Source organism: Mytilus edulis, chromosome 11, assembly GCF_963676685.1.
Source record: "Mytilus edulis chromosome 11, xbMytEdul2.2, whole genome shotgun sequence".
Taxonomy (NCBI): Eukaryota; Metazoa; Mollusca; class Bivalvia; order Mytilida; family Mytilidae; genus Mytilus; species Mytilus edulis.
The window spans coordinates 58,459,727-58,484,683 of NC_092354.1; the positions used below are offsets into that span (position 1 = coordinate 58,459,727).

The following is a 24,957-nucleotide window of genomic DNA, read 5'->3' on the forward strand; positions in this document are numbered from 1 at the left end:
GAAACACACCGTCCTGAAAACTGAAGAATAACAGTCAACATTGGATTTTTAACTTGGTCTGTAAATGATTTGAAAAATGATCTGTTTCATAATGAATTTTGATCTTTTATATGATTTAAAAAAATGTTTTATTCTAAATTATACAAATTCTCCGGATTAACTGACAGGAAAACAACCCACAAGCAACAATTGTTTCGTTGGGTTGACACGTTCTGTAATTTTTCTATAATCAGTTTTTAAGTTTCATCTAGCTTGATAACCATGCCTCATTGACTTTTGATCTACGACACATGCAGGATAACATGCATTGCTGCTTCTGCTTCACATTAATCAATTCATATTTTCTGCACAGAAAATAACCATGACAATAACACCAGTTATCCTAGTACATGTAACAACAATGTTGATGAAATTGTGTTGGTCCAATAAGACAGGTAAGTCACAACCTAAAACGTTTCTTTTATTATATTGACCACTTGATATTTCTAAGACATAATACTATTTTGACTTTTCTTTAAAATTAGTCAAAATACTCGATTGAAATTACATGTAGTTGTCACAGAATTCAGTACTACATTTTAAAATAGTCTAGAGGTTTTGTAACCTTGATTTAATCAAATTTAAAGTGTGTTTTTCATCAATTTTAAACATTCTTCCTTATATTTCAATATATAAGATTTGCTTCATAACTGATTTCATGATTGCTCCAGACGTTAGAATTTGAACTTACGGAACAAACCATTTCTTTTCAAGTTAATATGGGTTCTGGTTCAACCATGTGTGGAAACAGTATGAATTTCGATAAGAAAGAAAAAATATCTCTCTACTCCAATGGGAATCTATCAGATGGGATTTGTACAGTTGCGCTCCATGCGGTGCATTGCCAGTTCCCAACCTTCCGTGTATCTGTCAATAAGTTATCATTGGGTACCTGCTCTGCCAAGGTGACATTTACCGGAACATCTTTTAATGTGATTGGTTCACAGTCGAGAGTAAATATTTAGAGTCTATATCATATACCGAAAAATAAATCCACAACTTAACATATCTCAATAAAAAATATTCAGCGGTACATGTTGCCGTTAAAGGTATTTTAATATACTAGTTGCAATTTTACGTTTTTGTTTTTGTCAAAATATACGGTAGGACATCGTTAACCAAAAATGACAAAACATAGTTTTACTTTTAAGTGTTGTTGGGTTTTGATGGTGTTCGTCCTAATCCAATTTTTTGGAATAATTGCTCAAAATATGACAAATCTCTTAAACTGGGTTAATGGGAAGTCTTCAAAAATTATAAACTAATAACCTGTTTTGAAATAGGCTTAACGTTTGTTATAACTTTATATTTACAATTGTGTCAAGTTGCATGCTTTCAATGTTCATCATCAAACCCACAATTCTTCGCGACATATGCAAGAATCAGGTTGACTATGATAAAGAACACATATTTCGCTGTGATACTGTGAATTTATTAACAATTGAAGCACTCTTTGCAAATGGCCCTAGCATGATATAAAGCATGGGGAATTTTTTTTCCAGCCCTTTCCCCTTTTTATCGGTTCTACTCCCTCCTGATCCTGCTTCTCCTACTCTTTATCAACTTTATAATCAGAATCAACAACACCATCATCATCTTGATAAAAATACAATGATTTGCAATTCCTAAAACTCATTTTATCTTGAAATAGTGGATATAATTTTTGAATTTTTACAAACCTTTATTTTTTTTAGGAATTAAGTTGTTTTCCGATCTACCATAACATATTGTCTATAAATTCGAAAACAATGGTCATCACAGTTATAGAGGATCCAAAGTATACTGGTACATATGGATTTAATATGACTGTTATGTTAAACTGCGTCAGATCATCTTCAAGTGGACACGAACTGATGGAAACTAAGGATAGTAAGTTAAATTCAATATAAAATGAGAAGTGTTGATCTAACTGCCAATGAGACAACTATCCACCAAAGTAGACAACCATAGGTTCTTTAACAATGATACAAAAAAATCCATAATGTATAGTCGGCTATAAAAGTTCCCGTCATAACAAAATATGAAACAATTCAATAGAAGAAAATAACAGCCTAATTTATAACAGTGGAAAGCGTGTGACAGACACGAACCACTGAATTACAGACTCATGACTTGGAACAGGCACATATAGATTGTGGCAAGATTAAACAGGTTGTAAGGCGCCAACCCTGCATTAGCCATGAACAGTGACATAACCAGTCAAATACAGAAGAAAAAAACAGTAGTATCAACTGAAAAGGCATTCCTTTCAGTATATGGTTATATTTTATCTATAAATTAACTGTTTACAAAATTTTGAATTTTTGAAATACTAAGGCTTTTCTACCTCATGCATAGATTACCTTAGCTGAATTTGGCAAAACTTTTAGAAATTTTAGTCCTCAATGCTCTTCAACTTCGTACTTTATTTGACCTTTTTAACTTTTTTGGATTCGAGCGTCACTTATGAGTCTTTTGTAGACTAAACCCGCGTCTGGCGTATATATAAAATTTAGTCCTGGTATCTATGATGAGTTTATTTTACACTGAACGGCCGTGGCAGCGGTACATGTAAGTTCAGATCTGGGAGTACTCACAATTACTGACAGCTATAGTTCAAAGCCAGTAGCAACTTTAAAAAAATCAAGCATTGTTTTATATATAATAGTGTTATAGATAACTATTAATTTAAGACTGATTCATTTGATCAAGAACAATTATACGTAAACTTTTAAATTCAGAAATTTAAACACATGAGAACATAGTTTTTTAAACGAAACAACGTTTTGTTGTTATTGAATGAAAAATAGCTGGGTTTTTTTTCACATTAGTTTTACAATTACAAATTTAGGTGCAAAATATTTATTTCCGTGCAGCAGTTAATGTAGAATTATTATAAACTTTTGCAGGTTTATAAACATCGTAAAAAATACCAATATAAAATAAGAAGATGTGGAATGGTTGCCAATGAGACAACTGTCCATCGAAGACCAAAATGACATTCAAGTTAACAACTTACGGGCATCTTACGGATTTCAACAGTGAGCAAAATTCATAACACAAGAGTCAGCTATAAAATTCAACGAAATCACATCACACATATAAAACAATGCCAACAAATAAAGTAACGGCCTCATTTATGTACAAAAGTAAGGAAGATAACACATAATAAACAGCTAAAAAAAGTCCATACCCTACCCATACCTGGGGTATAATTAATGGTGTAACAGTGAAACATAAAATCAGTTGGAAAAGCTAAACTCAACAGATTGATACAAAACATAAATAGTTTAAATACACAAACAAAGACCGGACGTGGCAGTGTAATTAATACGACAAAAAAGACGCTACGTTCAGAAGTGAAAGTATATGCATGAGTCAAATAAAGACAACAGTAGTATATCGCTCTTGGCAATAAAGGCAACAGTCGTATACCGCTGTTCAAAACTCATAAATCCATGGACAAAAACAAAATCGGGGTAACAAACTAAAACTTAGGGAAACGCATAAGAGAACAACGACACAACATTAAAATGAAACACACACATACACACACTTAGAAACGGACTAAGCATTGGACAAAATCCTATGAGAATAACAAATATAACATCAAAACCAAATACATGAATTTGGGATAGTACCGTCACACGTCTTATAGTATCCAAAGTCATAAATCTATAGAGAGAAAACAAATCCCGAACAACAGAAACACTGGTGTGTAACATGATCAAAATGATGAAATAACATGAACTAATTGATACCAAGTACTACATTGAACATATTTGACTTTTGTAAAGATAATTATTATAACAGAATATTTTATCGTAATTGGCAGGTCTTTTTATCGGTTAACAAGATTCCATCTTCACTTATTAAACACATTAATGTTTAACTAAATATTTAAAAATATTTCAACCTCACGATCGGCACTGTCCTCAATGTCACAACACTCCATATGAAAACTCATAATTGTTTAGATTCTTCATTTATTTTCCCCTTATACCAGATGATATGGCCACACTATATAATTGGGTATCTAGCTATTAAAGCTGGTTTAATCCCCTACATAAGGAAATGCATATAATAAGTCAGAAATATGACATTGTTTCCATTCGTATGATTGGTTTGAGTGTTTGAATTTGATATTTGATATTTGATATTTGATATTTGATATTTGATAACGGACTTTCCGATTTGAATTTTCCTTTGAGTTCGGTATATTTGTTAAATACTTTTTTATAAACTTTATATCAGCGTTATGTTTAATACTGTAGCACGTACATTGTACACGTGAAAAATAACAATTATGAGCTAAACAAAAGATGGTGTTCTTGTGCACAAACTAATGACTTGCTTTTTGTCTTTTTATTTGTATTCTTCAGGTAAATCTATAGCCGAAATTGAAGATGAAATCAATGGCAACAGAATAATGGGAGTAGTGGTTGGATGTTCCCTGGCTTTGATTTTCTTGGTCATTTTGTGTATTGCCTATACTTACAATAAGAATAAACCCACATACAGACAACAAAGAAATATTGTGTACCAACCTACAGTTTAAATTATGATGTAATTGTATTATAGAAGAACACTTCACACTAGATTTTAACTACAAACTATACTCGATATTTACAATTGGTATTTTTATTATTTGATACTAATATCCACAATCCGAGGCAACCAACATCCGTCCTGGTTTTAAATGTGGTACTTATTGCGTATAATCGCAATTTCTGTGTTGTACTAAATTTGCCGATGATGTTTTTTTTTTATTGAAATCGTTTTTGTGTTGTCGTTTTCATTTCGACTCTTAAATTATTATCATGATTAAATGTATGATTTATATTGTTGTTATAGGATTTGAAAAAGAATAAACTAGACTATGACACGTGCATGTTTTTTTTTTAATTTACAGAAAAAAATAGTTAAAGGGGCACTAGCTGTCAAATTCATTGTAACCGATTTGACTCAAATTCACATATTTGGTTTATAACAATGTAAAACATTTATCCAAACTATCAAAAGTCTAAAATAAACAGTTTACAGAGCATGGGGTAGATAATATATAGGTTCGTTTCGTGTGTATTTTAGTCCAGACGCCATCTAATTAACTATCGATTTGACCTCAGATGACCATATAAGCGATGTAAACAAAAATAAAGATACGAATAGATTAAACCAACACGTGCAATTGCATTTTCATAGGTCTGTTTGATTTTATTTTATAGATTAAAAATAGATGTTTTTCTCATTGTTTTTAACCATATAAGAATGATTTTATGTGCATCGAATTAGTAATCAAATGATTTACCGTAGTTTCACTTTCATTGTTGACATTCTTTTTCTTTAAATAACCAGTACACGTACAATGCATGCGTTGTCAATCTCTACCTAGGGGTTAACTTGAAGTTCACATGAATACCGGTTAGAATGATGATGACGTTTTCACTTGCAAGTGAATCAGTCAGAAATTATGTTTAATCGCCTATTTCAACAAAATTAAAGGAAATTGATTGCTAAAAGCAAATTATTATTTCATTATTCCAATTTGATTAATGATTGATCTAAAAAAAATCATACTTTATTTTTTTATATATATCGTAGCTAGTGCCCCTTTAACAAAGAAACCAAACTAATGTAGAGAAGTAACGACACTAGAACACATACAACCCTACGAAGACAGATCAAACAATTTCCAATTTCATTACGGCATTACTCTAACAAACTTAATTTTCTGGCATATCCTTCCTGAAGAATAGTCTAATTTGACAATGTACCGAAACCCATATGTGTACCCAAAACGAACAAATTGCAATGACACTACTTGAGGTAGATATGACAAACATTGGTATTGCAAGGAAAAGGTCTGAATACAACAGTGTCACATGGTGGTATTAGATTTTTCTATTTCGATGTGTTCAATATTTTCCACGAAGCATATGCTATTAGTTACTTTTTTTTATTGAAAATCCAATATGTTACCAACATGCAATATTTTATTCCGTCATACAGCATTGGATTCAAAATGAAGTATTTGATTCTATTACCGATTTTGTGTGCATCATGTTTGCCTTCTGAGGAACTTAAGAGGTTTGTCGGATCATCGGATGCAGGAAAGACAGATCCAATGCTATGGATGATTATAAATCAACTCCAAGCTTCCCAGACGAAAATTACAAACCTCGAGCATAAGGTTGAGACTAAAATGAGCAAACTCGGCGAAAAATTAGAAGCAACAATAAGTGATCTTAGAGACAAAGACGACAAACTGAATAAGAAAATTACAGATTTGGAAAAGAAACAGATGGATAACCTTGGAAAACATTTAAGTAACTTCGAGACAAAGATGAGAAAAAATAGTGGAAAAATAATTATATGAAGACCGATATAAACCTAATTAAAAAATGTGAGTTGTTTATACATTTTAATTTGTTCGTATGCACAAGTAAAACGAGTAGTAGCATTTAACAAAGTGAAAAAGTTTTTGTTGCAACCTTTAATATGTACGATCATACAATGTTATACATGAAACTATTTTGAACAGACGGCATATCAGAAAACAATTACTAGTAACTATGCGTTGGGAAGAAAGAGAAATTATTGATTCTTTTTTACACGGTTCGTTAGTTTTTGTCATAAAGTACCATAAGATTAAAGAAAACATGCATTACCTTCAATTAAATGTGTTAGCAGTTTTTTTTTAAATCTACCTCTTTATACCAAAAGTTTTCTATTGAACGTTCATATGATAATATAATCACATAACACATGTTAATTCTTTACGAAGGGATGTTTGTTACATCAAAAATCCAAAAGAAAAGTTTCTTCTTTTATTATATATTTTAAACTCTTTGATTATTCATCGACAGATATGAAGAAAAATTGTAATACTGGATGGAAAAGGTTCAATAACCACTGTTACATGTTTCGATATGATAGACTTACTTGGCATCAAGCAAAGGTATAAATTTCTCCAAATTAATTATAAAATCCTTTAAAGTTTTATTTTAAAAGATGCACCGTTAATCGCCGTTAAAACTATCTGTAGGTAAAAAAAGTAAAATCACAAAAATACTGAACTTAAAGGAAAATCAATTCGGAAAGTCCATAATCACACGGCAAAACCAAATAACAAAACGCATCAAAAACGAATGGACAAGAACTGTCATATTCCTGACTTGGTTCAGGCATTTTCAAATGTAGAAAATGTTGGATTAAACCTGATTCTATAACGCTAACCCTCTCACTTTGATGACAGTCTCATCAAATTTCATGAAATTGAGAATGGAAATGGAGAATATGTCAAAGAGACAACAACATAACCTGAGAGCAGATAACAGCCGAATGCCATCAATGGGTCATCATCGCAGCGAGAAAATCCAGCACCCGGCGGTGCTCCTCAACTGGCCCATCAATAAGAGTGTGTATAATATGTATAAACAAAGGATCTTATCAATGCTAAAACAATAAACGATTATCAAATATGACAGACAACTGCTTAATTAATAACAGGCTCCTAACTTGGGACAGGCAACCAAATAATGTGGTGGGGTTTAATATGTTGATGAGAGCTCATGTACCCGCGTAAACTGTAAAAATCATAACAAGAGTATCACATCACAAGAATAACAACAAAAGCAAAAGGCTTAACAGTAACTGGTCAAATCGGTTAACCTATACGGTTTTAAAACTATATGTATTTCAACAATGTTTTACATTTACGTTTACAGCATGAATGTGAGAACAACAAAGCATATTTAGTTAAAATAGAAACGTCAGCAGAAAACAGATGGATTAGCAACGAAATACATTTTAGAGCAAGTTAGTTAATTTTTAAAGCGAAATCGAGTGCAAATTGCAGCTGATCTTCCAACACAACAATACTTCTTTATTTCATCTATTGTTCGTTATAGAATTCCAATCAAACAAAGTTTTGAAGTATATATTTCCGTCTGTACTTATGTTTGTCTGTCTGAACGTCCGATTATCTGTCGGTCCTGCTTTATGTCCATCGCATAGCTTTTGTTCATTTGAACATTGTTTGATCAAACTTGATATGCGTACACATCATGGATTTTTTTATTAGATTCTTTAAGGTGGAGAGCGGTCATATACTCACGACCTTGAATTTTATTTATTTTCTATATTAGAGTATTACTGACGATTGTTTTATAGACGTAACGCGCGTCTTGACTGTTATACTTATTGTTATTTTGATTTTTTCCTGAAAGATTTGTCACTAAACATAGAGCAAGCACAAATAAATCTATCAATGTCAACAAAGAAACAATATATTTAGTAACGATTTTTAGTATTTCAGTACTGCATAGATGAAATTAAAAGAAAATTAACCATCTTCCAGTTCTATGTGGGTTTTGTGTTGCTCAGTCTTTGGATTTATATACTTTATTTTTCTGTTGTTTTTTTTTTTAATTAGCCGTGGCGTTGTTAGTCTATTTTCAACTTTAGAAGTTAATTGTCCTTCTGGACTCTCTCGTCTATCTTTTTCAGAAATATATGCCATGATGTTTTGTATCGAAGTAGGGTTAAGAGCAACAGCGACACAAACTGGTATTTGTTGTTTTTTTTATGTTATTTTAATTTTTTTTATATGAGTAATTATTTTACATAGGATCAAGCCATGGACAAATCTGGATAGGGTTGAATGATTTGGTACGTGAAGGACATTTTACTTGGGTGGTTGATAACAGTTCAGTTGGTTTTTCAAATTGGTTGAGCGTTGAACCAAACAATTACAATAGAGGTGAAGATTGTGGAGCCATCCAAACAAATGGCCGATCTACATGGAATGATAATCATTGTTCACACAAAACTGGATATGTATGCGAGAAGTATTGGTAATTATGTCATGTATGCCATTGTGTTTTAACATTGTCATCTGCCATGCTATCTAACACGTGGCATCGTTTGATTGTCTAATATTTGTACAGTTTTTCCATTACTAAAACAATACTAACACAGTCGTATGTGTGCACGTTGCTTGGAACCATTTCGCAGACGTGTATTTTAAATGCTTCGTGTACAAAATAAATCTGACTGAGAGAAAATTGTCTCCGTGAAATTATTGTTGGTACACCATTTGAATTGGACCAAAAACAGGAAGATACATTCAAATGTATATTAGAGACTTCCAACTTTAACAATTAGAAATTAAATAAATTGTAAGCCATGTATTCTTTGCTTTGTGTCCTCCTACTGATAGATTTTGATGACTTGATGTTTAAAATCCATGTGAATGTGCTCAACGTAAACGAGATGAAGATACAGAGCAGAAAAAGAAATCAAAAATTGACATACGAATGTCGTAATGTTTGGTTTATAATAAAAGCACAGCATAATGATGCGTGGTTCGATTGATCAAATGTTGATGCAAATGTATACCTGTTTTGTGTAGTATTGTGTCTTTGAATTATTGTGTGGAATTCTTCCTATTTTGTTGGAAGGTGTTGTTACATGGAGTAGATGCCTTATGAAACAAACAAAAATATAATTACAACCTAATTCTGAAATGAACTGTCAATTTGAATAATTGATATATAATTATTTTGTTTCAGAATGATATAGATTTAAAGGAAGACTTGTTCATCGATGGTCTTGTAAGAAATAATACGAATAAACATAGACTAAAAGTATAAAAATATTTAAATTACTGTTTTATTATTTCATAATAGATGTTTCTAAACATCTTACGAACAGACGAAACTTTATGAACGTATTGTTAAGGAGCAGTAATTTTGTTCAATAAAAAATGTCCACCGATATTGCAGTATGTTTCAAGACAACAGTTCACAATATTATATTCTTTTTGCAACCTTGCATTTTATTGTTGTTGTTTAACATTTATAGTTCAAATTTATTTTGTGCTGTTGAATATTTCGTTATCTTACGTCGAGTTTCATTTGTGTACATGTCATATATGCGTTCGATTTATATCCCTTATCCATTTGAAAATGAATATTGTTTTTGTAATGTCGTTGTTCAGTCAATCACCGCATCTCGTTTGCATTTGATTAATTGATTGTTGGATGTTTAATGTTTAGTGGTAAGTGTTCAATGCATAAGATTTTAGCAAGATATTATCATTTGATAAAAGATTGAAAAGTTATTGAGATGAAATAAATTTAATATGTTTCAATTATAGTGTCCACAAGTCTTTTTGATAATCCAGCACAAATTTCAACAACACAAGAAAATTGCAATATTGGGTGACAGTACCAAGGCTCTAAATAATTTAATTTATTTTTACATTTTCTACGTTAACACGCATGCTTCTGCGCCTTTTTCCTCGCATCTGCTCGAAAATCGATAATAGTTATCAAAAGTACCAGGATTGTAATTTAGCACGCCAGACGCGCGTTTCGTCTACATAAGACTCATCAGTGACGCTCATATCAGAAGATTTATAAAGCCAAACAAGTACAAAGTTGAAGAGCATTGAGGATCCAAAATTCCAAAAAGTTGTGCCAAATACGGCTAAGGTAATCTATGTCTGGGATAAGAAAAATGTAAAGCTTTGTAAAAGTGTTGATTCTTTGTTTTTTGTGTGTTTTGTGCTGTGTGTGTGCTGATTTTGTGTCATGGATGGATATCTCATACACTTTGTTTTTCTTTCATATCATGATCGCATATATCCCGTTGAATTTGAAATTATGGATACAAAAGATACAACACAGTCCGTGTCATATCTTGCAATGTCACTTAGAAACTGACAGATATAACTCTGTAAAACATAACTGCACATCAACATGTTCTAAAAGAAGAGTCAAATTGGAATTATTCGGTTGAAAACTGGACTTCCCGATCATGGACCCATATATTAAGATTCTGAATGAGAACTATATGTCTGCAATTTGTTACAACCTTCCGATGTTTGCGTTTCTTCTCATTACTAACTTGATCTAGACATAGATAAATTTATTAAAACAAGAGGTCGAGGCGATTAAATCAGAGTCATGTGTATATTTATAAACACGGATTCGTCCCAATTATATTGTATTAATGACGTTTTTTATTCTAGTTCAGGACATCCCCCGATGCTGTTGTGCCAGCTTTAAATCATATTAGGGATACACTTACTTTTAAGGAGCACGAGAGAGTGCTACCCAGGATTGCAATAGGTTTCATGTTACCAAACATATTAATATTGTAGAATATGTGGACTTGTGCTAGTAAGTCATTTTTCACGGGTGTTATCAAATAATATATAGGAATCACGATTAAAGAAGAAACAAAATCAATCTCTAAAAGCATGTATTTTATTTAATTATGTACATGATGTATATCCACAATGTAATCAAAGAAAGTCACGAAATGTAGTTTTTTTTTTCATAAATAACAGCAAAGAAAGTTATTGCTTTAGCAAGTATAGTCTGAATACACAACATTACTACATAGTGAGAATTTTAATTTTCCCGTTCTAATATTTTAGCTATTTTCGATGAAAAGTATGATATTCGATACCTTATTTTTTTAAAAGTCAATCTGTTACCAGCATGCAATGTTATATTCAACAGTAGTGTGTACTCATTGAATTCAAAATGAAGTATTTGGTTCTATTAATGACTTTGTTTGCGTCTTATTTGCCGTCTGAGGAACATAAGAGGTTTGTCGGATCATCTGATGCAGGAAAGTCCGACCCTATGTTATGGATGATTATAAATCAACTTCAAACTTTTCAGACAAAATTGACTAACCTAGAACATAAGGTCGAGACTAAAATTAGTAAACAGTTTGATAAACTAGGAAAACAATTCAGTGGCTTTAAAACAAAACTAATTGCCAATAGCAAGAAAATTGCCGATTTGAAAAATGATGTAAAAGTAATGAAAAACGGTAAGTTGTGTTTATATTTAAATCTGTTCGTTTTGCACTAGAACATTCAACTTAACACGTTTATTATTTCGGAAAGTCGATTAGCATTATATTTGCAACATTGTCAATAAGGACACTAATTTAAACGTTTTACGGAAAAAAATGTTGAACAACATAAAACAAATACTAGTAAACAATTGAAAGAAAGAAAAGATGACTGATGCTGTTTGTACAATACCTCATGCAAAGCTCTGATTCCTTTCACGGATTTGGCTATACTTTTTGGACCTTTTGGATTATAGCTCTTCATCTTTTATATAAGCTTTGGATTTCAAGTATTTTGGCCACGAGCATCACTGAAGAGACATGTATTGTCAAAATGCGCATCTGGTGCAAGAAAATTGTTACCGTTAATTTTATTGACGTACTATGATTTTGTGTTATTTTTTTATTTTTTTTTTACTATGTCTTTAAATTAAGCCTTCGATTTTCAAATATGTTGGTCCGAGCATCACTGAAATACATTTTCGAAATGCGCATCTGGTGCAGAAAAATTGGTACATTTAATGGTAGTGTAAGATCAATGTTGAAAAGATTGACCGAACCTGAATACAGAAAGAACATTTATTCACTATAATTATATACTATTTAATTGTTAATTGACAGTTATGAAGGATATGTGTAATGCTGGATGGAAAAAGTTCAACAATCACTGTTACATGTTTCGATATGGCAAAGTAACATGGCATCAGGCGAAGGTATTAATGTTACAAAATTAATGAATAAAAGTATATGTTACTAAATATCTGTTCGAATTGCTTGGGATGTCATACCTCAGGAAAAGATTACCTAGGCTGTATTTGTCAAAACCGGAATATGTGGTCCTCAATGACCTTATTTGACCTTTTAATTTTCTTGATTTAGGAATGATTGATGATTCTTCCTATAAACGGCGGAACGTGAGTCTGGCGTATAGAAATGTCAATCAAAACAAAAACATGCTACATAAAACACGTTAAATATTTCAAATATTTATGTTTGATTTAACAAGTACCAATGAAGCAAGTCATGTTGATCGCAAGCTGGTAGTCAATGGAAGTAAACTCATCATTAATACCAAGATTGGAGTTTGGTGTAATTGCGCCAGCCGCGCGTATCGTCTACAAAAGACTCATTAGTGACGCTCGAAAAAATAAAGTTGATAAAAAGGCCAAATGAAGTACGAAGTTGATGAGCATTGAGGACCAAAAATTCCTAAAAGTTATGACATTCAAAATAATAAAAATCGTTAGTCGATTCAAACATAATTATTTTACATGCTTCTGTACAAACTCTGTAAATCTGTATAACAAAATGTAAAAAAATCAAAAGAAACAGCCAATCTGAATAATTATAATATCAATTAACGAAAAACATATACGACATACAGCAACCGACGATAACCACTGAATATGTAAAAGACAGGAACATTAATAAAATGTTGCAAGAATAAACATGATTGTTATAGCGCTCAACCAGAGGACAGAAAGGTAACGATACGACAAAAGAATAAACTAAACCAATCCGTTTGGAAAGTCATCTTATATGTTAACCTAAAATCTTTTAAGGAATCACTTGCATGATACTAAGTGGAATTTAATTTTTCATCTACAGCACGAATGTGAGAAAAACAAAGCTTATCTAGTAAAAATAGAAAGTTCGTCTGAAAACAGATGGATAGGCAGCGAAATAAATGTCAATGCAAGTAAGTGAACTTATCGAAGATAATACTTGTCATTATAACTAATCTTTACAGACAATATCGTTTCGATCACATTTTGTACCCTGCATTTTGTTTTTAATGTCCTGTACGGTTGATTATTAATAATGATGTCTGATGGAGTTTTAATTCCCTGAGGGTATCACCAGCCCAGTAGTCAGCACAGAATGTGCTGATATGAATTATCATTGATATGGTCATATTTATAAATTAACTGTATACAAAACTTTTGAATTTTTGAAATACCAAGGCTTTTCTACCTCAGGAATAGATTTCCTTAGCTGTATTTTGCAAACTTTTAGGAATTTTGGTCCTCAATGCTCTTCAACTCCGTACTTTATTTGTTTGGCCTTTTTCACTTTTTTTTCATGCGTCACTGATGAGTCTTTTGTAGACGAAACGCGCGTCTGGCGTAAACACAAAATTTAATCCTGGTATATATGATGAGTTTATCTCATTTCCCTATGTCATCGTCGTCATTGTAGTTGTTTAGCGGGTATCATTCTTTAGGAATCTAATGTATCCCCAAAAAGTGTCATATGACAACAAATGCCAACCATCCTGGCCGTTAAGGCTTAAAATATTAAGAGAATGCTGAAATTAAATCAAAGTATTTGGCTGTTAACTTGTATCAACAATATTTGTTAAGATCAATACTGACGCAACCAGTAAATAGAAATTTTATATTGCATGTACAATAATTTAAAGTAACTGTGTTTATAGGAACAGCCAGTGAACAGGTTTGGGCAGGATTGAATGATTTGTCAAGAGAAGGGCATTTCACTTGGGCACATGATCACAGTTCATTGATATATTCTAATTGGAATGGTGGTGAACCTAATAATGGAAATGGAGGTCCGTATGAACACTGTGGAAGTATCTATATGAATGGTCTTTCAAAGTGGAATGATGCGCCATGTTCGTACAAAACTGGATACATTTGCGAGAAGTAAAGGTAATAATGATATGCAGAAAATAAAATCACAAAAATATTTAACTCCGAGGAAAATTCAAAACTTAAAGTCCCTAATTAATCAAATGGCAAAATAAAACGCTCAAACACATCAAACGAATTGATATCAACTGTCAAATTCCTGACTTGGTAAATGCAATTTTCTATGTAGAAAATGATGGATAAAACCTGTTTTTATGGCTAGCTAAACCTCTCACTTGTATGACAGTCGCATTAAATTCCATTATATTGACAACGATGTGTGAACAAAATAAACCACACATGATAGGTAAAAATGTCAACAATTGGAGTACAGCAGTCAACATAGTGATATAATCTTAATCACTATTAGTACAACGAAATATGTAACAACGAAACACAAAGAGGCATAAAGATTAAGCACTGAAGAAAAAATGAAAGACAAGAATACAAGAATTTAGCATGGTACAATATTGGAGGGATTGTGCTTGATATTCATATGATGAAGACATAATCTTTCAGTTAGTTTAATTGAGGTCTGGAGTTGACATGTCAGTAACTGCTAGTAGCCTAGTCCTTTGTTAATTTATGTATTATTGTCATTTTGTTTAGTTTCATTTGTTACCTATTCTGACATCGGACTCGGTTTTCTCTTAAAATGATTTTTTAACTGTGAGTATTGTTGTGGCCTTTGTTAGTCTTGTATGATTTTGAATTTTAGTCTTGTGTACAATTCGGAGTTTAGTATGACGTCCATTATCACTGAACTAGTATACATATTTGTTTAGGGGCAAGCTGGAGGACGCCTCCGGTGCGGGAGTTTATTTCTGCATTGAAGACCCATTGTTTTCTGCTCTATGGTCGGGTTGTTGTCTGTTTGACACATTCCCCATTTCCATTCTCAATTTTAATAATACAATGACGAGATGTATAAGTACAGATCCACGTCAAATGGATGTCGTCTAAATCAGACTATTCATAACGACAAATAAAAGAATACTATTATAAGTTATATGGTTCCCTACTGACCCCATACGGATCCATAGAGGGTTAGTAAAATCCATAGGGGGTGAGGCCGGAGGTCGAGTCCCCTATGAATTTTATTCACCCTCTATGGATCCGTAGGGGGTCAGTAGTTAACCGTATAACGAATTTATCGGACGCTGGACTTTTTCTGCGGCGTTTTGTTGAAAAATAAACAATGAAACACAACAACATTAATAGATGACGTCGCCATTAACGCGTCATGAACCCCATATGAAACTTACTAACCCCATACGGTCTCATAGGGGGTCACCATGTGACGGCGTTTAACCAATCACAACGTGATAATTCATCTGTGGTCCGATAAGATACGTTATTTGGATAATAAACAACGTCAGTACCAAGAATCTATACTTCAAGATCATCGTGTATTATTTGTGAAGTTGATCAGGAATATTTATCAACAAGGTCTTCGTACCTTCCGATGAACCTTTTCAGAAAAAGGACGAGACGTACATGTATAAGTCATACAGATTTTTGAGCACATGCATACCAATATTCTTACTAACACGTTGTACCATTTGATTTTTAAAGTAAATTTTGTAAGGCATGTTTTTCATTCAGGACGTATTTCGAATACATGATCAGCATGATTGTGGGTGTTTACTGTATTTAACCAATATTTACTTGTACTGATTGACGTAGCGATTGTTTTGTTTGAAGATGCTATTGTGATGGATAGTTAAAATACACTTTTATGGTTAATTCATTGCATTGCTCCACAACAACTGTATGCAAATGACACATTATAAATAAGTGAAGGTAGAGTTAAAGAAATAACAACGAATGGTGTACTTTAGAAAAAAAAAAAAATTATGTTGGTTTTTTTTGGGGGGGGAAAGGAGGGGGGTGTTATAAGTTATTAGGTAAACTCAACATTTTTGGTTGATCAGCAGTGTATGACGTTCGAAAACCAAACAATTAGTGCCAAACGAAAAACAAAGAAAATTAATTTTTGTCTATTCAAAGGTCATCTTCTTCTCAGCAAATTTTTGATAAAAAAAAAAGGTCAACACCCAAGTACTGAGTCAAGTTATTCGTGGGCAGGACGTATGCTTGGCGACTGGTCTTTTTTTTATAAATAATTGCTTAATAGATATCATTTTATATTTTCAGATTGACAGTGAAAGGATGATTTTAGCAGCAATCATGTGAATAGAATGAAAATTGAAAAGAACAGTACTGTTTTATGATAAAAATGTATGCTTTGATATGTCTTGCTATTTGGCTGTTGTAAGGATTATGCAGAGCTGCAATGTTTTTGCACTATTATTTCTCAAATATGCTCAGTGTACAATTCAAAGAGGTTTTCTCTCTAGTATTGACACAATTCGTCTCTTTGAAGCTTGAAATTGATGTGTCAATTAAATGCTATTTGCCCTATTAACGTTTGTCCTGTCAAGATATATAACTTGGCTAAATTATACAAGATGTATATATATTGCCGTTAATTTCAACTGAAATTCAATTCAAAGTTTGCTATATGTGGCACGGTTGGGATTTTGCATCATTATCCTCTTATTACCAACAGGATGTATAATTCATTAAAACGATGAGATGTGAGATTATCAACTTTTCAAAAAGTGAGAGACATTTTTGCGGACAATTTTGTACTATATATACCATGGTTTTTACGAGTTAACATATTTAAACAAACGAATCCGAAGGATGAGTTTGTTTAAATATGTTAATGAGTAAGACACATGGTATATAAAATTTGTAATATAAATAAAATGATTGACAGCTTCAAGACCTTCAATTAATATTAGAAATTGATCACGTTACAGTTTTATCCAATGAAATGGAAGCTCGCGCGTCACTTTTGCGCTTCGTGTATGATCGTCTGTGTATTTTATGTAATAGAGCCCCTGAATTTGCAGAAAGTAAAGAAAATGTCGGATTTTCCCGATTTATTTTAGTTTTGCGCCCCGTGTATGATTGTATGAGCAGGTAATTTCATAATGACTGAGGTAAACAAAAATGTCGGATTCCAGCGACAAGGATTAAATGATTATTCTAATGACGGTAAGAATTGTTTTTCTTTGTTTGTTTTCAATGTATCATACAAGTTAATCATATTTTACAGAATTTTCATCTGATTGAAAAATGTTTTTCTTCCGTTATTTTATTAGATTATTTATTAAAACACAATTTTAATAATAAAACAATGTATTTAAACAGTGGCGGATCCAGAGGGCGTAGATAGTGTACGTCCCCCTAATTGATTGCAAACAAAATCATGTTTTTTTCACAGATATTTGTAGCTGATATTTAGTCCTTTTTATATCGAAATTTAATTGAATTTTCGCAAAGGAAATAATAGTTTTACATTTTTTTTTTTTCAAAACTGAAAGAAGAAACATTAAGTAATTGTTTCCAAAATTAAGGGAATTCGTAACAATCTTATAGTTTGAAAAAGGTTTCTTGAAATGTGGTACACATAATTCATTGCTTTTTCTTATAAAATGAAAACAAATGAAGATCTTGACCTTTTAGTACGTTTTACGGTTTCCTAAATATTTTAGAGGCGGATACATTAAAAAAAAGATGGAGCTTCAGCCATGGAATAACATGAAAATGAATATGTTATACCATGGCTGAAGCTCCGCCTTTTTTCCTTTGGATTTTAGTTGAGTTGCATATTTAATTAGAAAAGTATGGTACAACATAAATTTGCATATAATATACCATGGTTTTCCCTCACCACACTTTTTAAGCAAATTATTTCATAAAAACATCAAAGGAAAAAATCCAATTTATGTTACAACTGGTATTAAACACGATACCAGTTGCAGATGGAGTACGGACTTTTCACATAAAGATGCAAGTGTACATTCTTGTTTAGCCATTGTGCTGTCAGTTTATTTTCGATCTATGAGTTTGACTGTCCCTCTTTTGATCCTGTTTTAAGACACACCTTTAGTGTTATAAGGTTAAACATTCCGTACAACAACAACAAAAACATGTACACCCACTAGGACTCCACACAACCAATTGACTACTCTTATTATAAAATGTTTTCTTAGCGATACAAATATTCAAATTTTAATGACTAAATATCCATCAAAACGACTTCCTGCACTACAGGTCGTTCACTGATTCTTCCTAATGACATTTGTATCGGTTCATGTATAAAAAACTGAAAACGAAGTAAATATTTCCCATCTAGGATTTCTAGGTTAAAATATCCAAACATGTGTAATAATATTTTAATGATTTCTCTCCAATTTTTTCATAAAATATTACATACACAATGCAAAACAAATGCAATAACATATATAATGGGTCTCACTTTTGCACTGAAAATAGCTTGCCTTTTTTACAGTCAATACAAGGATACTTGAAACAATGAATGGAAATTTATCAATTATCAAGTTTTGGAAATATCATCAGAATTCCCTGGTACATGTAGCGTCGCCTTAATACAACATATCAGTTTCATTGTTTGAACAGTACAGCAGACATTTTTTTCATAGTTTTAAAATCTACTTGTCACAGATCGATAATAACTTTTGAAAATAGTCAGTTATGATTCATTTCAACATACGCCGTCCAGTTCTTGTATTAATTACATCTCTTTGATGTTTTAATATAATTCGATAAGTATATAGATATAGGAAGATGTGGTGTGACTGCCAATGAGACAACTCTCCATCCAAATAACAATTTAAAAATAGTAAACTATTAGAGGTCAATGTACGGCATTCAACACGGAGCCTTGTCTCACACCGAACAACAAGCTATAAAGGGCCCCAAAATTACTAGTGTAAAACCATTCAAACAGGACAACCAACGGTCTAATCTATATATATAAAAAAAAAGAAACGAGAAACACGTATAAATTACATAAACAAACTATTGTACATCAGATTCTTGACTTAGGACAGGTGCAAACATTTGCAGCGGGATTAAACGTTTTAATGGATTCAAACCTTCTCCCTTTTTCTGAAACAATAGCATAACATCACAACATTTTCCTACCGGAACAAAGCAAAGACTTGGTTAACTTGTAATGTGTTGATCTCTGGTGATCATGTATATCGTTTTATTAACCAACTAAGTTCATTATTGCCAACAATGACTGTTTATTAAAAATTAGATATTTTCTGTAAGGGCTCTGTTTTTCTGTAATGGCTCAGTTTTTCTGGAATGACCCCGTTTTTCTGTAATGGCTCAGTTTTTCTGGAATGGCCCCGTTTTTCTGTAATGGCCCTGTTTTTTCTGTAATTGCACTGTTTTTTCTGTAATTGCACTGTTTTCTGTAATGGCTCTGTTTTTCTGGAATGGCCCCGTTTTTCTGTAATTGCCCTGTTTTTCTGTAATGGCTCTGTTTTTCTGTAATGGCTCTGCTTTTCTGTAATGGCCCCGTTTTTCTGTAATGGCCCTGTTTTTTCTGTAATTGCCCTGTTTTTCTGTAATGGCTCTGTTTTTCTGGAATGGCCCCGTTTTTCTGTAATGGCCCTGTTTTTTCTGTAATGGCCCTGTTTTTGTGTAATGGCTCTGTTTTTTCTGGAATGGCCCCGTTTTTCTGTAATGGCCCTGTTTTTTCTGTAATGGCCCTGTTTTTCTGTAATGGCTCTGGGTTTTTTTTGAATGGCCCCGTTTTTCTGTAATGGCCCTGTTTTTCTGTAATGGCCCCGTTTTTCTGTAATGGCCCTGTTTTTCTATAAAAGCCCTGTATTAATGCCCAGTTTGTCTGTACTAAGCCCAGTTAGGGTCTTTGATAAAGTTAATAAAATTAAGTTGTAAAGAGTATAATACTTTTTTGTATTTTATCTAATGTAATCACCAGAAACTAACATTTAAGAACCATCCCGTGTTATTTTCTGAAAATTCTAATATGAATAATAAAATAATGAATATAATGAAATAACTACAAAAAAATGTAAGTTAGAAACAAATGTAGCGCTTGTACTTACAAACGACGAACGACAAACTGTAGACGCATCTTTAGCGGTTGCATAGTTTGTCAAAGTTTATGTAAACTTTGCAAACGTATGTTAGAAACAAATGATCAAAACATATGCGCGCTTAGTCGTTTGCATTGTTTGTGTTAGAAAGAAATGCACCCTGAATCGATCGATATCTGGTTAACGTATAGTGACAAATATTTATCTCCTGTGAATTCTAATGAATGAAGGAACTATGCTTCATCACTGATCATTATTTTTCAGGAAGGGTTGGGATCGTAAAGGATTTCCCTAGTTTTCGTCTCGATCGACCCTTTTCCTCTCTAGGCTGTGATATATTGAATTGACTGCTGTTTCCGGGTACCTCAAAAGTCAAAGTAAAGTTACAGAAATCAGTTTCTTTTTAAAACTTTTTTAATAAACCCCAAACGGTGATTGTCTATACAGTTGTTCATTGTAGAAAACTGTACCTTGGTTTGCTGTTTCATTTGTGTATAGCCCACATCTTGGGGTAAGGAGTATATTTACGAGATAACTACCTAAAATATGGCTGAAAAGAAGACTGTATCAAAAATGTACATGTATATGGATAAGAATACACCAAATAATTTAATAAAGTTTCATGAGACAGCAAGCCAACTTTACAAACACACAATAAAATGTTTATGTCACACGTTTGTTTCGGATTTATAGTTTAAATATTAAGCATTTAAAGAAAAAAGTACCTAAAGTAAATAAGTTAATAGAATTAAAGTCCCCTCCAAACAACAAAAAGGTTAAAATATAAAAAATAGATGTGTTTGTAACAAAGTTCGTTGCGAGGCATATTTAATAGTATTGAAATAACTAGTATTGTAATCCGGTACATTTATGCCAGCTGGTCAAAACATGTATATCGTTTTTCGACTACCTAAAGTAATGCTTTTCGCCAAGTTTATAGCATAAAGATATATTGAAATAAAACCGTACATTTTTGGTGTTTTAACGCCACTTTTAGGCTATTTCGTGGCGGCCAGTTTTTATTGGTGGAGGAAGCCGGAGTGCCCGGAGAAAACGACCAACCTTCGATAGGAAAACTGACAATTCTAGTCAATTAAGATTGGAGTCGAGTGCAGCTGTTCGAGCGGGGTTCGAACTCACAAACTCAGTTTTGACCGGCTAGTGATTTACGGTACTTAGACCACTCGGCTACCGAGGCCCCAATTTCATATATTCAATTGTTCATCGTATTATCTGCTGAAATAAAAAAAAAATATATATATAACTTTATGTGTCTAATGGCATAATCCATTGAATCAACAATACCTCACAAAGTGCAATTGTGTGGTCATTCACTTTTTTCTCGGTATTTCAGTTTTCTTCAATAATCAAATATCAGATAGAGTTGTCTCTCTTTACGTAATCGTTCTAATATCATTGACACGGGCACGCAACAGAGCAATGAATGACATACAAATTCAAGTTAATCCATTCAAGCTTTTGTTTCTATCTCCCACAGTTACTCTTAATCGATGTAACATATGTTATATAATTACTGTATGCCCAGCGTCTGCTTATCGGATTCTCCATCTTCAACTTTATTGTTAATCAGGGTGTTGATCTTCGACTTCATTTATTATTTAAAAGATCAGGGAGTTTTCCATTGATTGTGTATTGACCTCCTATGTAACAATAGAAAATTAAAAAAAGTTAACAGAGAAGCACTGACGGTACTGTTGTCAGATACAGATTTGTTTTGGAATTGCTGTTTTAAGGTAAGTTTATATATGTTTCACTGACGGTATTGTTGTCAGATACAGATTTGTTTTGGAATTGCTGTTTTAAGGTAAGTTTATATATGTTTCACTGACGGTACTGTTGTCAGATACAGATTTGTTTTGGAATTGCTGTTTTAAGGTAAGTTTATATATGTTTCACTGACGGTATTGTTGTCAGATACAGATTTGTTTTGGAATTGCTGTTTTGAGGTAAGTTTATATATGTTTCACTGACGGTATTGTTGTCAGATACAGATTTGTTTTGGAATTGCTGTTTTGAGGTAAGTTTATATATGTTTCACTGACGGTACTGTTGTCAGATACAGATTTGTTTTGGAATTGCTGTTTTGAGGTAAGTTTATATATGTTTCACTGACGGTATTGTTGTCAGATACAGATTTGTTTTGGAATTGCTGTTTTGAGGTAAGTTTATATATGTTTCACTGACGGTACTGTTGTCAGATACAGATTTGTTTTGGAATTGCTGTTTTGAGGTAAGTTTATATATGTTTCACTGACGGTATTGTTGTCAGATACAGATTTGTTTTGGAATTGCTGTTTTGAGGTAAGTTTATATATGTTTCACTGACGGTATTGTTGTCAGATACAGATTTGTTTTGGAATTGCTGTTTTGAGGTAAGTTTATATATGTTTCACTGACGGTATTGTTGTCAGATACAGATTTGTTTTGGAATTGCTGTTTTGAGGTAAGTTTATATATGTTTCACTGACGGTACTGTTGTCAGATACAGATTTGTTTGGGATTGCTGTTTTGAGGTAAGTTTATATATGTTTCACTGACGGTACTGTTGTCAGATACAGATTTGTTTTGGAATTGCTGTTTTGAGGTAAGTTTATATATGTTTCACTGACGGTACTGTTGTCAGATACAGATTTGTTTTGGAATTGCTGTTTTGAGGTAAGTTTATATATGTTTCACTGACGGTACTGTTGTCAGATACAGATTTGTTTGGGATTGCTGTTTTGAGGTAAGTTTATAAGTTTGAATGAATTTCAACAGTAGGAGAGAGGTTCTGCTTATGTAAATACTAACGAGGGCCCTCATGGGGTTTTTGATTATGTGATTACTTGGCCGTTTTTTTAATGATTATTTGATTATTAAGCCAAATATTTCATGATTATTTGATTACCTAGGACTGTATTTTTAGTTTATGATTATTTGATTACTAAAGATAAGCAAATATTTAATGATTATGTGATTATATTGGCAAAAAAATGGTGATTATGTGATTCAAACAAATTTACAGAGAATAACTTATCATCCCGTTGTCAAATGCAGATTTACTTTGCAATTATTGAAAGCTCTTTTGAGGTGTATACAATGAGCAACAGAATGAAGCCTTTGTGCATTTCACTAAAATCAAACATGTATGTTCACATTTGAATGAATTTCCAGTAGAGAGTTAGACTGGAGCTCTTGCTATAGACTTAAACCAAACAAGTCTACAGAAAAGTACTGTTAGTCTAGTTGTGAGATAAAGATTTGTTTGGCAATTGTTGAATACTATTTTGAGGTATGTACATTCAGCTAGAAAGAAGCCTTTGTTACTTCACTTACAGTAGTCCTACTCAACATAAATTAGCTGATTATGGTGTTTTCTTTCTTGTCTTGAGTTAAAGAATATATGATTTAATATGTCTGCAAATGACAGCTCGTAAAGTGTATTAATTTTACGCAATTGTATATAATTTGATATCATTTTATTACACCTTTTTATAGTATTGTGTCCCCTGTAAATGGACAAGCACATATATTAAGCCGACGAGCCTGAACAGTCTAACCTTCTATTGTATGTCCTCATTAGGGTTATACTTTGGGGAACACTTATGGGCATTATGTTTTCTGTCTGTGCGTCGTGCCGTACGTCCGTCCGTCTGTCCGTCCGTCCGTCCGTCTGTCCGTCCATTCGTTCGTCTGTTCGTTCGTTAGTACGTGCGTCCGTCTGTCCCGCTTCAGGTTAAAGTTTTTGGTCGAGGTAGTTTTTGATGAAGTTCAAGTGAAGTCCAGTCAACTTGAAACTTAGTACACATGTTCCCTATGACATGATCTTTCTAATTTTAATTCCAAATTATAGATGTAACCCCATTTTCATGGTCCACTGAGAGGGAATCCGTGTACTGAGGACACATTCTTGTTTTCCTTTGTTTTTCTGCAGTGGGATATAAACTTGTGAGTCGAGAACAATGAAAAAAGTAACTTTCTCCGAAATCATTTACCTTGGGATAAGAATATCACAATGATTCATCTCTCTTACTTGAAACTGGTTAAAATTTAAATACATCTTTATCAGAATAATATTAACTTGCAATGTAGTGTTTGCTAATGCATGTATGGTACATTTTTACATTTAGTGATAATTCTATTTGTTTTTGTGTTTATGTTTGATAACATTTACCTTAAAAGACATGACTATGAATTTAAAATTATTTAAAGCAAAATAACTGTTGTTTTATATTATTTAAAACTATAGTTTGCCTTACTTTCATTATTTCTCTCGTCCTGAATATGCATGAAATACTTGCTACTGGACATTAAGCAAGCCAGTCTTCAACATAATTTTAATAGTTGCATTTTAAAGATGTTCATCTTTGTTGCATATCGATAATTCCTAATAAAAATTCGAAAAATGATTCTGCAGAACCATGTGACTCCCATGTACAATATAATGGCTACTGCCGGTGTAAATG

General features: G+C 32.5%; 1 protein-coding gene, 1 long non-coding RNA gene and 1 pseudogene across 2 annotated transcripts; all 3 read left to right on the forward strand.

Annotated features, from left to right (window-relative positions):
* Positions 1-1,773: 1,773 nt before the first annotated feature.
* LOC139495919 (uncharacterized) lies at positions 1,774-4,560 on the forward strand. Its single transcript, XR_011657499.1, has 2 exons — positions 1,774-1,908; positions 4,401-4,560. It is a non-coding gene; the product is annotated as an uncharacterized lncRNA (long non-coding RNA).
* Positions 4,561-5,837: 1,277 nt separating this feature from the next.
* On the forward strand, positions 5,838-9,298 carry LOC139494902 (low affinity immunoglobulin epsilon Fc receptor-like; annotated as a pseudogene).
* Positions 9,299-11,554: 2,256 nt separating this feature from the next.
* On the forward strand, positions 11,555-16,792 carry LOC139494903 (perlucin-like protein). The gene is made up of 5 exons (XM_071283042.1): positions 11,555-11,868; positions 12,514-12,605; positions 13,501-13,591; positions 14,330-14,561; positions 16,698-16,792. Exons 1-4 carry the CDS (start codon positions 11,574-11,576, stop codon positions 14,557-14,559), a joined length of 708 nt encoding a protein of 235 aa, XP_071139143.1. The 5' UTR covers positions 11,555-11,573; the 3' UTR covers positions 14,560-14,561; positions 16,698-16,792.
* Positions 16,793-24,957: the final 8,165 nt, after the last annotated feature.

What these genes read in the sequence shown, in the direction of transcription:
- LOC139494903 (XM_071283042.1), top strand. Translation starts at nt 11,574, where the DNA reads ATGAAGTATTTGGTTCTATTAATGACTTTGTTTGCGTCTTATTTGCCG. An exon ending in TGTAAAAGTAATGAAAAACG is followed by an intron (nt 11,869 to 12,513) that starts GTAAGTTGTGTT and finishes GTTAATTGACAG; the next exon opens with TTATGAAGGATATGTGTAAT. An exon ending in TAACATGGCATCAGGCGAAG is followed by an intron (nt 12,606 to 13,500) that starts GTATTAATGTTA and finishes TTTCATCTACAG; the next exon opens with CACGAATGTGAGAAAAACAA.